The 13,471-nt window shown below is 51.9% G+C and overlaps 1 protein-coding gene across 5 annotated transcripts in view; it reads left to right on the top strand.

Annotated features, from left to right (window-relative positions):
- The window catches only part of ACSS1 (acyl-CoA synthetase short chain family member 1), a 54,693-nt gene extending 43,057 nt beyond the window's left edge, over positions 1-11,636 (top strand). For 4 of the 5 annotated variants that reach the window (XM_004061918.4, XM_055372898.2, XM_063702059.1 and 1 more), the window contains 7 exons: positions 2,573-2,665; positions 3,730-3,842; positions 4,141-4,267; positions 4,936-5,063; positions 5,211-5,274; positions 8,487-8,605; positions 9,932-11,636. In XM_004061918.4, coding sequence (XP_004061966.2) covers positions 2,573-2,665; positions 3,730-3,842; positions 4,141-4,267; positions 4,936-5,063; positions 5,211-5,274; positions 8,487-8,605; positions 9,932-10,111 — 824 coding nt within the window. In that variant the 3' untranslated portion in view covers positions 10,112-11,636. The remainder of the gene's footprint in view (positions 1-2,572; positions 2,666-3,729; positions 3,843-4,140; positions 4,268-4,935; positions 5,064-5,210; positions 5,275-8,486; positions 8,606-9,931) is intronic. The other variant, XM_004061919.4, reaches the window with a different exon arrangement.
- The last annotated feature ends 1,835 nt before the right edge of the window (positions 11,637-13,471 follow it).

Here is a 13,471-nt window from a genome sequence, read left to right as displayed (position 1 = left end):
AATGACAAGGGGTACCGTCCTAAGTGCATTTCAGGAAGGGGTGTGCTCTGGCAGCTGCATTAGAGTGGGATGTGTATCCCAGCAGCCTCTGCCTCTCCTAGGGGTCCCCACAGACTTGGAACACCTCTGAGCCAGGGGGACAGCCCCCAGCAGAGGCTCAGCTGGGTTTTGTGTATTTAGCTGGTTGATAGGCACATTCCTATTCCTGTTGCATAACCGGTTCTAGCCGCAGAGCCCTGCGGGAGGCCAGGTGCTAATCACACACCTCGCTGTTCTGTTCTTGGTGTACGGTGTTGGCAGGCAGCGTGGCGTCTTGTGATGTCTTGCACCTGGGGCTCCCAGCACCTCGGAGCAGTGCTGGGGGTCAGTGTGTTCCACACCTTGGCCAGGGCCAGCGCTGTGCTGGCACACCTGTCGGTGCAATTCCACAGCCCAGACCCATTCCAGGCAGCTGGGATCAGCCCTCGCGACATTTAATCCATTGAGTCATCAGAATCCCACTCACTCAAGACACTCCCCCTAGATTTGTATTTCTCAAAGCTTTTTTAAACTTTCAATTTCATAAGTAACACATGGACACACTCTTGTGAAAAGAAGAAATTGGAGCATTGTACTTAAAGCTGATGTCCTTAGGAGCTGGGCATGGTGGTACATGCCTGTAGTCCCTCGGCTACTTGGGAGGCTGAGATGGGAGGATCCTTGAGCCCCAGAAGTCGAGGTTGCAGTGAGCCATGATCGTGCCACTGCACTCCAGTCCAGGCAACAGAGCAAGATCCTTGTCTCTCTCTCTCTCAAAAAAAAAAAAAAAAAAAAAAAAAAAAGCTGAAGTTTTCCTTGACCTCTGCTCCAGGGGTTGTTGCTCCTGCACCTTCGGCCCTGTCTCTGCAGTTAAGTTCCTGTAGTGGATGCAGCTCTGTTAAATGATGTTTTCTTTAACACCAAAGTTACCACACCGTGCTATGATGCTGTAATGTTTCTTTTAAGATTGTAGAATCTGCATTTTTCGACATGGACCTGCTTTGCTGTGGGGATTGCCCTGGCTTGTGTGGTCACAGCCCCGTGGCTGGGTGCAGGCTGTCGCAGTCTCCCAGCGTGTCCACCAGCGCTGTGGGGCATCTCCCTGCCCCTTGTGGATGTTCTGAGTGCAGCTGTGACACACAAGACACTGAGCTGCCCATGTGGCCAGCACTGATCATGCAGCATGGACGCGGGGGCCACTGCCGGGACAGGCTGTGGGTTGTGAGTGGTCCTGAGCAAGAGGCAACCACCAGCACGAGAGTATTTCAGTGTTTTAGTGACAGCACGTCTAGCCTGGTGAGTTCTGGCTGAGTGCTGGCCTGGTGTGGAAATGTCATATAAGGTAGACACTGAGAATCCTAGGGTGTACACATATCTTCTTCCTTTCTATTGAGATATAATGTGTACTAAAGGGTACAGATGTTAAGTGTTCAACTTGAGAGATGTTTACGTGTATAAGTGCTACAGAAATTCCTAGTCCCCAGAAGCCCCCTTATGGCTCCTCCCAGTCACGAGAGTTACCCAAGCCATGACCACAGTGTGGCCTGCATCACCACGGACAGATCCGGCTGCACTTGAACCTCAGCTGGGTGGGATCACACAGCACACCCCTCCCTTGCCCAGTGTCATGCCTCAGACTCACCCATGCCGCTGTGGGTCGTGGAGGTTCGCCATCTTCTTTGCAATGTGGCGTTCCTCTGCAGGAGCGTGCCATATTGTATTTAGCCACCTACTCCTGAGGGATGTGTGTGGCTTCTAACATGAGCAGAGCTGCTGAGGACACCCTTTACATAGCCACTTTTGGTGGCATCTGCAGTCATTTCTGTGGGGTGTACGTCAAGGGTCATTTTTTGAGGTATTTAGCTGTAGTAGATTCTGCCCCAAGCAGTTGCTCAGAGTAGTTGTATTGGTTGTATGGAGTTTTAAATGTTAAGAGAAACATCCAGATTGCTCCTCAAAATTGCTGAACCAAACTATCCTCCTAATGGTGTCTGTGAAATCCTGTTTTCCCCACATTCTTACTGGCTTTTTGATATCGATCATCTAATGGTAAAAACACATCATGGTCATGTGCATTTCTTTGATGACCATAAATACGGTATGTCTCACTGCATTTTCAGGTCTCCTTGTATGTTCTTCAAAAACAAAAATCACGGAGCTGTTTTCTCCTTAAAAATCTCTTTATTTGGCTGGGCACAGCGGCTCACACCTGTAACCCCAGCACTTTGGGAGGCCAAGGCAGGAGGATCACCTGAGGTCAGGAGTTCAAGACCAGCCTGGCCAACATGGTGAAACACCGTCTCTACTAAAAATACAAAAAATTAGCCGGGTGTGGTGGCAGGCGCCTGTAATACCAGCTACTCAGGTGGCTGAAGCAGGAAAATCGCTTGAACCTGGGAGGTGGAGGTTGCAATGAGCCAAGATCATCCTGGGTGACAGAGTGAGATTCAGTCTCAAAGAAAAACAAAAACAAAAAACAAAAAACAAAACTTCCTTTTGGTTTCAGGTTTATTTGCAGCCTGTTAACATCTTTTTCTTTTCTGTGTGGTTTCAGTGGGAGAGCCCATCAACTGTGAGGCCTGGGAGTGGCTTCACAGGGTGGTGGGGGACAGCAGGTGCACGCTGGTGGACACCTGGTGGCAGACAGGTGAGGAGGCCTGGGGAACAGGTTCCGGTCTAAGTGCTGGGTCTGCAGGGTCAGGTGTGAGGCTGGGACTGGGGTCCAAGCTCTCAACAGCAGGTGCGATAGAAGACGCGTCAACGCCCGAGACTGCGGAAACCCTGGAGCCTAGAGTGAGGGAACTCAGAGGTCGCCTGGCTGCTGTTTCCCAGCTGTGGGACCTCTTGTCACAACTTCTCTGAGGCTTGGTTTCCTCCTTTGTGAGGTGGGGGCGCTCCCCACACGCCTGGGTGAGGGTGAACTGAGGTGACACAGCTCAGCTTGCTGCCCAAGGCCTGGTGTGCAGCAGGAGCTCAGGGGCCGTGTCCCTTCCTAGTGCCCCTTTCTGAATAGGGGAACATCTGATGAGACAGGCCCCATCTTCTAAGGGATCATGAGTCTAAATTTAAATTTTAGTGGGAAAAGGAATTTTTCCTGTGACATTTTGTTTGGATTTGTCCCCCCTTCTCTTGGGTATCTGACTTATTAGGAGGCTTGGGGCGAGAGACCACCATAGATGTAATGAATGTAACTATCTGAGGGCTCATCCTCAAGCCAGAAAATGAGGTGTTCCCATGGGACAGTCCCATCCATTCGGGAAAACCTGGGACAGAGATTCTCTAGCTGAGTCACTGGGGCATTTCCCTGGTACAGGCTGGAAATAATATGAGGGTAGGATTTGAGGGCATCTTTTTTCGTTGTTGGGTTCATGTCAAATGGGCGCTGGCCTAGAAGCAGTTCTTTTTCCCCATCTTCATGTGCAAGTGGGTGGGCTCTGCCCTTTCCCACGTCAAGCAAGGGCCTGACATGGCGAGGGGGCCTGCACCTGGCTGTGGGATGCCAGAGCTCCTGGGGCTGAGGCCACCGTGGGGCCGCCTCTCATATCCGCAGTGGAGGGCACCAGACCCACATCTGGTTTGCCTCAAAGATCGTTGTGCCCCTGAGGCATTTCCTTGCCCACAACAGGGACAGTCCCACCCACCACCCACTCTGGATACACGTATCCCTGGGTCCGGGGCTGATTATGCATTTCTTTCTTGTCATACCTGCAGAAACAGGTGGCATCTGCATCGCACCACGGCCCTCGGAAGAAGGGGCGGAAATCCTCCCTGCCATGGCAATGAGGCCCTTCTTTGGCATTGTCCCCATCCTCATGGATGAGAAGGTGTGTATGGGCCTCCCCTGCATGGGGGTCATGTGCTTGCCCTCCCTTGTCCCTGCCTGCCCAGCCCAGCTCTCTTCTGTGTGCCCAGGTCTGTACCTGGCAGGAGGCTGCTGACCTCGCAGCATTCACTGCAGCTGGTATCGTGCACTGGGTAGTGGCCACACAGGTGGCTTGGGGCCCTCCTCAGGGGCAGAGGGGAGAGCTATGGACAGCTCCCTTGAGGGCAGGGCTTGTCATTTTTTGGCACGCTTCTCACCCAGAGCCTGCCCTGTCTCACATGCGTGTCCGGGGTCTACAGGGCAGCGTTGTGGAGGGCAGCAACGTCTCCGGAGCCCTGTGCATCTCCCAGGCCTGGCCGGGCATGGCCAGGACCATCTATGGCGACCACCAGCGATTTGTGGACGCCTACTTCAAGGCCTACCCAGGTGAGTAGGCTGTCAGGGACCCTCTCATTCCTTTTCAGCTGACTTCTGGAATCTTATTCTCAGAAAACATTTTTAATGGAATTTGAGTGCAGCGTAGCACCGTGGCCAGGAATAGGTGCTCGCGAGGCCAGAGTTTGACTCCACACCCCTCTCCCTTTGCTGTACCTCCCTGGCTTTCCTTATCTTGACAGTGGGAGTGATTCCCCGTTCGGGGACTTTCTTGGGGCTACTTAGGTGTGGGTGTGAAGTCCTGCACTGCAGCCAGGCCCATGGTAGGATCCTGTTAGCTACGGCTGGGAGTTTTCTTCCAGTTTACTTTTATTTTTTCCCAGTTTCCCTTTTTGTCCTTGGGTTGGAAATTTATATGAACGCTATCTCCTCTGTCTTGTTGGAACAAGTAATTTTCAGTCTCAGGCTTGTAAACAAGACTCAGTGTTTTGGAGAAGCATCTTGGATGTGCTGCTTGTATACCTTCTGCTCCCCGAAGTCTCGATATCTCGGAGCCACCTGTCCATGCTCTAGAACATAGGGAAGCATTGGAGTTGCAAGGAGGGCCGATGGGTGAGACTTCAGCCGTGTGCTGGGCTGCAGAGCTTCATACTTACTGAGGTTGGGACATGGGTCCTGGCTCAGGGTTCCTGGTGCTGAATTTCCCTGCTGTGGTGCAGGCTATTACTTCACTGGAGACGGGGCTTACCGAACTGAGGGCGGCTATTACCAGATCACAGGGCGGATGGATGATGTCATCAACATCAGTGGCCACCGGCTGGGGACCGCAGAGATCGAGGACGCCATCGTGAGCACAGGCTGGGCCTCTTCCTTCACTCCTGCACCTCCATGATGCCCCTGTGGACCTGCAAGTTGGGGTGGGAGTCCCTGGCCCGAGTGACTTCTAGCACCCGGGGCCACCACATTTTGCCCTTTTGTTCTCTGTTGTACACAGGCCGACCACCCTGCAGTGCCGGAAAGTGCTGTCATTGGCTACCCCCACGACATCAAAGGAGAAGGTGAGTGTCCTGGAGACGGGCTCCTCCCTGATTCCTGACCCCACACCCATTATGGGCACCTCTGTACGAGGAGCAGAGTCTGGAGAGTGGAGTGATAGGGGATACTGTGGGCCAAGCTCTCGGTGTTCTTCTCTCTTAAGTGGAAACTGTAGGGGAGGAGGCTGAACAGCACTTGTGTTCGGTCGGGTTTCTGAAATGCCCTGGTTCTGCTGTCCTTTCAGGACACACATCCACAGTGGCCATGACCTAGTTGGGCTTGGCTAAGCTTGGGGGGTTTCCCCCTCTGTCCATGGTGTATCTGGTGGGGACACCGTCCAGCCCCATTACAGAGAGTTTATGAGAAAATGTCCAGCCTCACGTATCCTCACGGGCTTGGTTGTAGCACTCAAGCCAGCTCTGCAGCCGCCATGCGTGTGTGCCGGAGTGTGCTCTGGAGCGTGCAGGCTGTGTGCTGCGCTGGGACTCTTTGGACGAATCTGACCTGTGGTTCCCACTGCACAGCGACATGCTGGGGGATTGCAGAACGAGGGACTAGAATGGTCTTTACCAAGGCCACGCTTTGTTTCGAGTCTGCCAGCTTCTTGGTGGCTGGGTCTGGGAAGGGGCGGGAGCACCCAGGTGTTGCAATGCCAGGTCCATCCAGGCACACTGCCTGGCCTGGCGTGACCTGGACACACTGACCCCATGCCAGGGCACTGCTGGGCAGACTGGCTTCTCCTGTCCTGCCCAGTGGCCTGGGGTCAGGCTTGCCCTCCCGCTGGGAGGCCACCCTGTGTCACAGTGTGTCCCAGATGTCACCTTCCTCCCTGCACTTCTATGTGCCGTTATTCCATTATTTACTTAAATGCTCTGTTTAAATTGACGCATTGCAAGATTGAGAATTTGTTTCAGTGCTTTACAAACAGCATTTTCAGTTGCCATGGAAAGGCTATGCTGGTAAGGCTGGGATGTGGGAGAGAGCTGGTAGGGACCCCTGCCCGGTGACATGTCCAGATGTGATCAGGAGGGTCAGAGAGGATGGAGATGAGGACAGTTTCTCAGGTGTGACTAGGGTAACTTAGTGCCCCCCTGAGGGTACCTCGCTCTGGCAGGAGCCTGGGCCCCTCCTCTGAGGACTCCTGCATTTCACGTCTCTGGGCTGGGGGTCCACAGGGCACTGATGTGTCCTGGGATTTGAAAGCCCCATCTATGTCTGAGTCCAGTGGCTGAGCCAGTACTCCCTGGGGCCACTGAGAGGGGTCCGGGCATGGTCCACTGTGTCTGGGGATTCAGCAGCCCCTGGATTGGACTCCATAAAGCAAGTGCAAGATCAAGGAAAGGACAATGGAAGTGACCTTTAGACAAACGTTTGGGCATCACAATCACTGTCTTTCATAGGGCGGCCTAGCCTTAGGTCTGTTGGGGTGGTGTTGGGGCATGGTCTGCTGCGGACGCTGCTGCCCAGGGCATGTTCTGCGTGTGTGGAGCTATTGCAAGTCTGGTGTTGCCAGGTTTCTTAATGTCTGCCAGGTGTGTGGGGAGAATTTGTCTATCATGTGTATGATGATGTGCATTTTCCTGATTTCTAATGAATTTGAGTATCCATTCTATAATTATGAAGAGCTGATGAACAGCTCTTTGTTGGCTCTAAAGCTGCCTGTGAATATCGTATATTTGTCCCCACTGTCTCTGTTTTGCGGCTGCTCTGAAAAAGGGCAGCCCCTGGACCTTGTCTAGGACCTAGACCCAGCAAGCCCCTGGTGCTGCTGGCCAGGCTCTTGTCTCTCTTGTCTCCAGTGTCCTGAGCCTTGCCTGCCTCCTCCTGGCTCTTAACTGGCTCCTCCACCCATGTGGAAGGTTTCCTCCCTCCAGCACCATCCTCAGAACTCAACAGTCCAGGCTAACTTCTGATCCCATATCAACGACCAAGATGAGAAAAACGGTGTTCTTTCCCTCAAAGATCTAACAGCCTAGTGGGGTGGCAGCAGGGGGACTGACAGCTGTTCCCACATAGCATGTGCCATAAACTAGATTCATGGGTGGAGTCAGGAAAGGCTTCACAGAGCAGGAGGTGGCTGAACTGAGAGTCTTGAGGGATGAATAGGAGTTTGCCACATGGATATAGGAAGGCCTTTCAGGCAAAGGCTGTAGGTCTTTACAGATCGTAGCTTGTTCAGAAAACCAATCATCCATTCATGCACTTAACAACCATGTGTTGAGCACCTCCTGTGTTCCAGGCATGGTTCTAGATGCTGGGGACACAGCAGTGAGTGAGAAGGTCTCTGACCCCATAGAGGGGTCAAGAGTAGAGGAGAGAGACAGACAAAGAGCAAGAAAGATGATCACCAAGGAAACGACACAGTCAGTTAGGTGCTACATGCCAGGGAAGAATGGGTGAAGGTGGCATGGGGCTGGGGCAGATGAGCAGTAGGAGAGCCACACACATATAGAAGCTTCGAGGGAGAGACAGAGCACCTCACAGGCCAGTGGGGACGGGCAGGCTATCAGGGATGGCACCGGGACGAGCAACTCCTTATATGGACAAAAATCAAATTAGATCCCTCTTCACAGTGTGAACTCTTCCTGGAACATGCCAGAGTACTGAAAAACGAAACCTAGTATTTATGCTATAATGTGGGCTGGCCCGTGCTGCCCAGCAGAACTCTCAGCTGCCTCTCAGCTGTCTGCGTTGTCCAGGGTGGCAGCCTCTGGCTGCTCATGGTGCTGAATGGCACTTGAAGTGTGGCTCATGCAGCCAGGGAGCTGCTGATTTAATTGAACTGAAATAGCTACCCTGGCCCATGGCACCATGTTGCACACACGCCCCCAAAGGCTGGTGGTGCCCATTTGCTGTGCATCTGTGCACCTTCTCATGGAAGTCTCATTCCATCAAACCACATTATGGGTTATTTCACAGATGCAGACACAGAGAGGGGAGGTTCCATATCCCAGGTCACACGCAGCCAGTCAGCATTAGAGCTGAGATGCCAAGCTCTCAGCCACACATGTGCACTCACCTGGAACATCTGTGGAGCTGTTAGAATCGCTGCCACTTTTCATGAAACTGAAGTGCATCTTTGGGTTTGCAACTAAAGAAACCAGCTGCTACAATGTCACTAACATAGGATTCAAAAGCCCTTTGGATTTCTGGCAGTCTGTGCATAGCACCCTGCCTCAGGAGTTGGCTCGTTGTCTAGTATTTAATACATCCCCAAACTTGGCTTTATTTTCAGCTGCCTTCGCCTTCATTGTGGTGAAAGATAGTGCGGGTGACTCAGATGTGGTGGTGCAGGAGCTCAAGTCCATGGTGGCCACCAAGATTGCCAAATATGCTGTGCCTGATGAGATCCTGGTGAGTGGGCCTCCCACAAAGATGGGGCTATGCTGCTGTGCTTCCCACAATTGTCAAGTGACAGTGATCTTTTAGGAGCATATTACTCTTTTCCAATTAGCATCAAAATGGACACTAGCTGTTTGGTTTTCCTGGCTGGTGGTGAGGATGGTGGGTCTCTGTGTTGTCATAGAGGGAGAAGTGAGCTCAGCCAGCTCACTTGTCCAGGAGGTCGCCTAGGCAGGTTTCCATGCTCAGTGGGCTCATCTGTCCAGGAGGTTGCCTAGGCAGGCCTACATGCTCAGTAAGCTCACCTGTCTGGGAGGCCACCTAGGCAGGTTTCCACACTCAGCCAGCTCACCTGTCCAGGAGTTCACCTAGGCAGGCTTCCACGCCCAGCCAGCTCACCTGTCCAGGAAGTCACCTAGGCAGGCTTCTGCTCTCATATGTTGGCATGTGCAGGCTAGTCACAGAAATGGGGCTGCTGGTGAAGAACCTTAGGGATTTTCATTAGAGACATGGGGACAGTACCAGGGTTCTCCAGCCCCTGTGTGGTTCTTGAGCACTTTTCCTGGTGGCAGTGAAGGAGATCGCAGACCCCCAACCCAGGGGGTCAGAATCAGGGGAGGATTGGGCTGCCTCTTCAACCCTCGGCTTTTCATTCCCTCCTTTATGAACATTGCGCGCTGTGACTCTGGGTTTGGCGGCCCTCAGAGGCGGCAGAGCCAGGATCCACTTGGTATTACAAGAGTTGACACATTTGGCCCAGCGACCAGAGTTTCAGGAGACCCGGACTCACCCTAGGTGAACTGAACTATTTCAAAAGACAGAATGACTGTCAAAGATCCCTAACACAGCTCTTAATGCATTGCCATTTGCAGTGAATGGGCTGTAGTTGTTTGAGCATGCTCCATGTTAGCTTTTCAAACACTAAGACAAAATTTTTCTCTTAAGTAGTTCTCACCTCTGATGTAAGACAAAACCTGCTAAGTCCCAGGCCAGAGAATGGAGATGAGGCACCCAGTGGGTGCTTGGACCTGCTTCCACCTGGGTGCCTGCACGTGGCACAGTGGCAGGACAGATGGACGGCAGTACGGGTGAACCCGGCCTGGGTGGACCCCGCCTGGCGGAGGGCATCGGGGTGGATTTCAGCTTAGGTCCAGACAGCAGGAGGATAAAGCCAAGACCTCGGGCCTCACCGTTCTCTGGGGTGGAGGCTTAGACATCCACTGTGGATCCCCGGGAGGGCATCCCCGCTGAGCAGAGCCCTTCTGATCTCAATGCAGTCCATGCTTGCACGGAGGCTGGGCCCATCCACGCTCTAACACCGTGCCTGTTCCTTGCCAGGTGGTGAAACGTCTTCCAAAAACCAGGTCTGGGAAGGTCATGCGGCGGCTCCTGAGGAAGATCGTCACTAGTGAGGCCCAGGAGCTGGGGGACACTACCACCTTGGAGGACCCCAGCATCATCACGGAGATCCTGAGTGTCTACCAGAAGTGCAAGGACAAGCAGGCTGCCGCTAAGTGAGCTGGCACCTTGTGGGGCTCTTGGGATGGGCGGGCACCCAAGCCCTGGCTTGTCCTTCCCAGAAGGTACCCCTGAGGTTGACGTCTTCCTGCGTCCCAGAAGCAGCCCCCACCCCACACATGACCCACAACACCCTCACGTGAAGCTGGGCTGAGAGCCCTTTCTCCCATCCATTGGAGGTCCCAGGAGTGTCACCCATGGAGAGGCTATGCGACATGGCTAGGGCTGGTTCTGCCATCTGAGTTTGGTTTCCTGGAATGAAAAGGCGTTGCCATCTCCATTCCTCTGCCCTCTTGAGCCAGCACAGGAAGGTGAGGCCCTGGGATAGCGTGCCTGCTCAGATAACACAGAGCTAGTTAGCTAGTAGCAACCGTGTTTTCTCCAGATCTGTCTAGATACAAAGGTCAGAAATCTTATTTTTATACTTTTATATTGTGGAAGAACAGCATGCAACACTCACATGTAGTGTGTGGATTTACTTGAACATGTTCTTTTTAACATGTAGTTATGAAAATCTCCTTTTTTGCCTCTACTGGTGAGGAAACATGAGGATCAGAGGCCACATTTTTAATTATTGTTAGTGTATTTGGAAGTCTGAATTGGAGATGTTTGTACCTCTGTCTAAACAGTTCCCTTGAGAACTTCCAAGCCTCCGGCATCTTTTCCTGGTGAGTGTTTCTCCTGTGCTTGGTTGTGTATAATGGAGCTAACTCCTAAGCGGTGGGGTGAATGTGGCCACCTTAGTTCTGAAGCTACACCAGTTATGTTCTGTTTCTTCAAGCTGTGATCCAGAAAGATTTTTGTGCCCCCAGATGCCTCTTGATAGGAGAGGCAACATACTCCAAATAGTTGGGTTCTTCAGGGAAGCTATTAGAAACTCAGGTGACTTGTTAGAGCACTAACTTGGTCAGAGCCAAATCCTGGCAAACGCTGCCTGACCTTCACTCTGTGGTTGTGGCGGTGAGAACCACTGAGGTCCAATGATGAGACTTGGAGGCCTGGATCCAGTCTCTCTTTGTTTTAATGTGACTTAGGTGCTGTCAACATTAGCAAGATAATGGAAATCACGACGCCAGTGGGTGCTTACCTCCCTGCTAGGCATGCAGGGGCTGGCGGTTGGCAGGGGAAGGAGGCCCAGTGAGCCGGGTCCCTTAGGGGAGGGAGAGTTTGTCCTCTTTGCCCCACAGTCTACCCTTCAGGGCCTTGTGGCAGTGCCAGTGTTCGGGGGGTGTCTGGGCTACTGAGTACCCACTTGGTCGTGGTTGTGCTGGCCTCTTGGGTGAGTGAGCCTGTGATGCCCAGGAGGTGGTGTTGGCTGCAGCGCACACAAATACTGAGTGGTGGTCTTTTGTTACAGGCTTAGCAACAAAGCTGTGCCCTGGGCATGGGGGGCTGTAGTGTAGCTACAGTTGTACGTTTGTGAAATGGCTTAGCTTTCCATGTTGCTGAGAGGAACCTGGACATGGTCCCGGGCATCTGAATGATCTGTAGGGGAGGGAGTTCAAATAAAGCTTTATTTTGTTCATTTTCTGTTTGTGGTGATTTTTTTTGGTCCAATAATGCTAGTCTTTTTTTTTTCCCTGAATATAGTCCTACAGACAAAATTGGAAGGGGCCTTTTCTCCTGGGGGGTTCACACTCACAGCCCTGACTGCTCCTTGGTGAGCTCACCTGCCTTACCAAGGATGGCTGACTGCACTGATGCATCAGCCACACGTGGCCACTTAACTGTAACTTAAACAGAATAGAAATTTGGTTCCCAGTCTGCAGTTGCTGCATTTCAAGTGCCCAGAGGCCATGCACAGAAGGTCAGATAGGCGCACTACCACCATCACTTGGAGGCCGCAGGCGGCACTGGGCTAGAGCACAGGCAAGAGCGAGGGACAACCTGGCTCTGAGTAGCGTGCATGAGGAGCATGGCCTGGTCCCTGGGTCATCCCTCTGCTAGGGTGGGCTGGTCCTTCATCAGGACACACTGAATCAGTGCCACAGAGGCAGAATCTCAGTGGTCTGGGTCTGCTCCTGACACCCATCTGCCAGCCCCTTGATCTTATACTTCCTGGCCTCCATAGAAACAGATTTCTGTGGTTTAAGCCACCCAGCCTATGATATTTAGTTACAGCCACAAATGAATACAAACGAATGCAACTTTCCTACTTCATATTGTACAGAGGTTGTGACAAAAAAGAAAGGGATTCTGGACCATGCTGCATGATGCCCTACCAGCAGAGTTCCCAGGGCAAGCCACCTCTCTCAAACTGCAGATTTGGGAAGAAAAGCAAAGATGCTGTGAAATACTGCCAGCCAGCTACTTGCCTACTTTGATGCTGACCTGTGGTTACTCTGTGGGGTGCTCACCAATGTTCCCTTGGTTACTACAGAAATAATTAACAAACAGAGCTGCTCCAGGGCTTCTGGCCAAGGGTTCCTCCTTCTCCAGCTTCTAGGATCCTGTTCTATGTTTATTTGGCATCGCTGCAATACCCCTCTGCTATTCCACAAAGAAATTTCTGCAGAGCAAACAGACTGGCTATCCAACCTGCTCCCAGATATCCTGTGCCAGGGCCAGGTCTGCAGCTGTACCTGCTCTTTTGGGGGTACAGTTCTGGCTTTTCTACTTGACATTATGACTTCTTTGCATCATGGATTGTTTGGAAAAATATTTCTAAATTTTTTTTTTTTTTTTGAGATGGAGTCTTGCTCTGTCACCCAGTTTGGAGTGTAGTGGCACCATCTCGGCTCACTGCAACCTCCACCTCCCTGAGTCAAGCGATTCTGCTGCCTCAGCCTCCCAAGTAGCTGGGACTACAGGTGCACGCCACCACATCTGGCTAATTTTTGTATTTTTAGTAGAGACGAGGTTTTACCATGTTGGCCAGGCTGGTCTCAAACTCCTGATCTTAGGTGATACACCCGCCTTGGCCTCCCAAAGTGTTGGGATTACAGGTGTGAGCCACCACGCCTGGCCTATTTCTAAAATTTCTAAACATTTAGTTTTTGTTATTTTATAGTTTTTGTTATTGGTGTTTAGCTTATTTGCACTGTGATCAGACAGCATGCTCTCCCATGACTTCTGTGCTCTGAAGTTTGTTGAGGCCTGCTGCGTGCCTCAACCTATCGCCAATTTTTAGAAAGGTCCCATTCGAGATAGAAAAGAAGTATTCTGTAATCATTGGGTAGAAGATTGTATACATATCCACTGGGTCAAGTTGCTGATCATGTTGTTCAAATCCATGTCCCATCTCACTTTTACTCAGTTGTTTCATCACTTACTGAGACAGACTTGTTAAAAGTTCCCACTTCCACTGTGAATTTCTCTGTTTCTCTAGTTCTGTCAGTTTTTGCTTTGGACATTTTGAAG

The sequence above is a fragment of the Gorilla gorilla genome, chromosome 21, assembly GCF_029281585.2.
Source record: "Gorilla gorilla gorilla isolate KB3781 chromosome 21, NHGRI_mGorGor1-v2.1_pri, whole genome shotgun sequence".
NCBI lineage: Eukaryota > Metazoa > Chordata > Mammalia > Primates > Hominidae > Gorilla > Gorilla gorilla.
The sequence above is the reverse complement of the archived record's forward strand: the minus strand, read 5'-3'. Positions and strand labels throughout refer to the sequence as shown.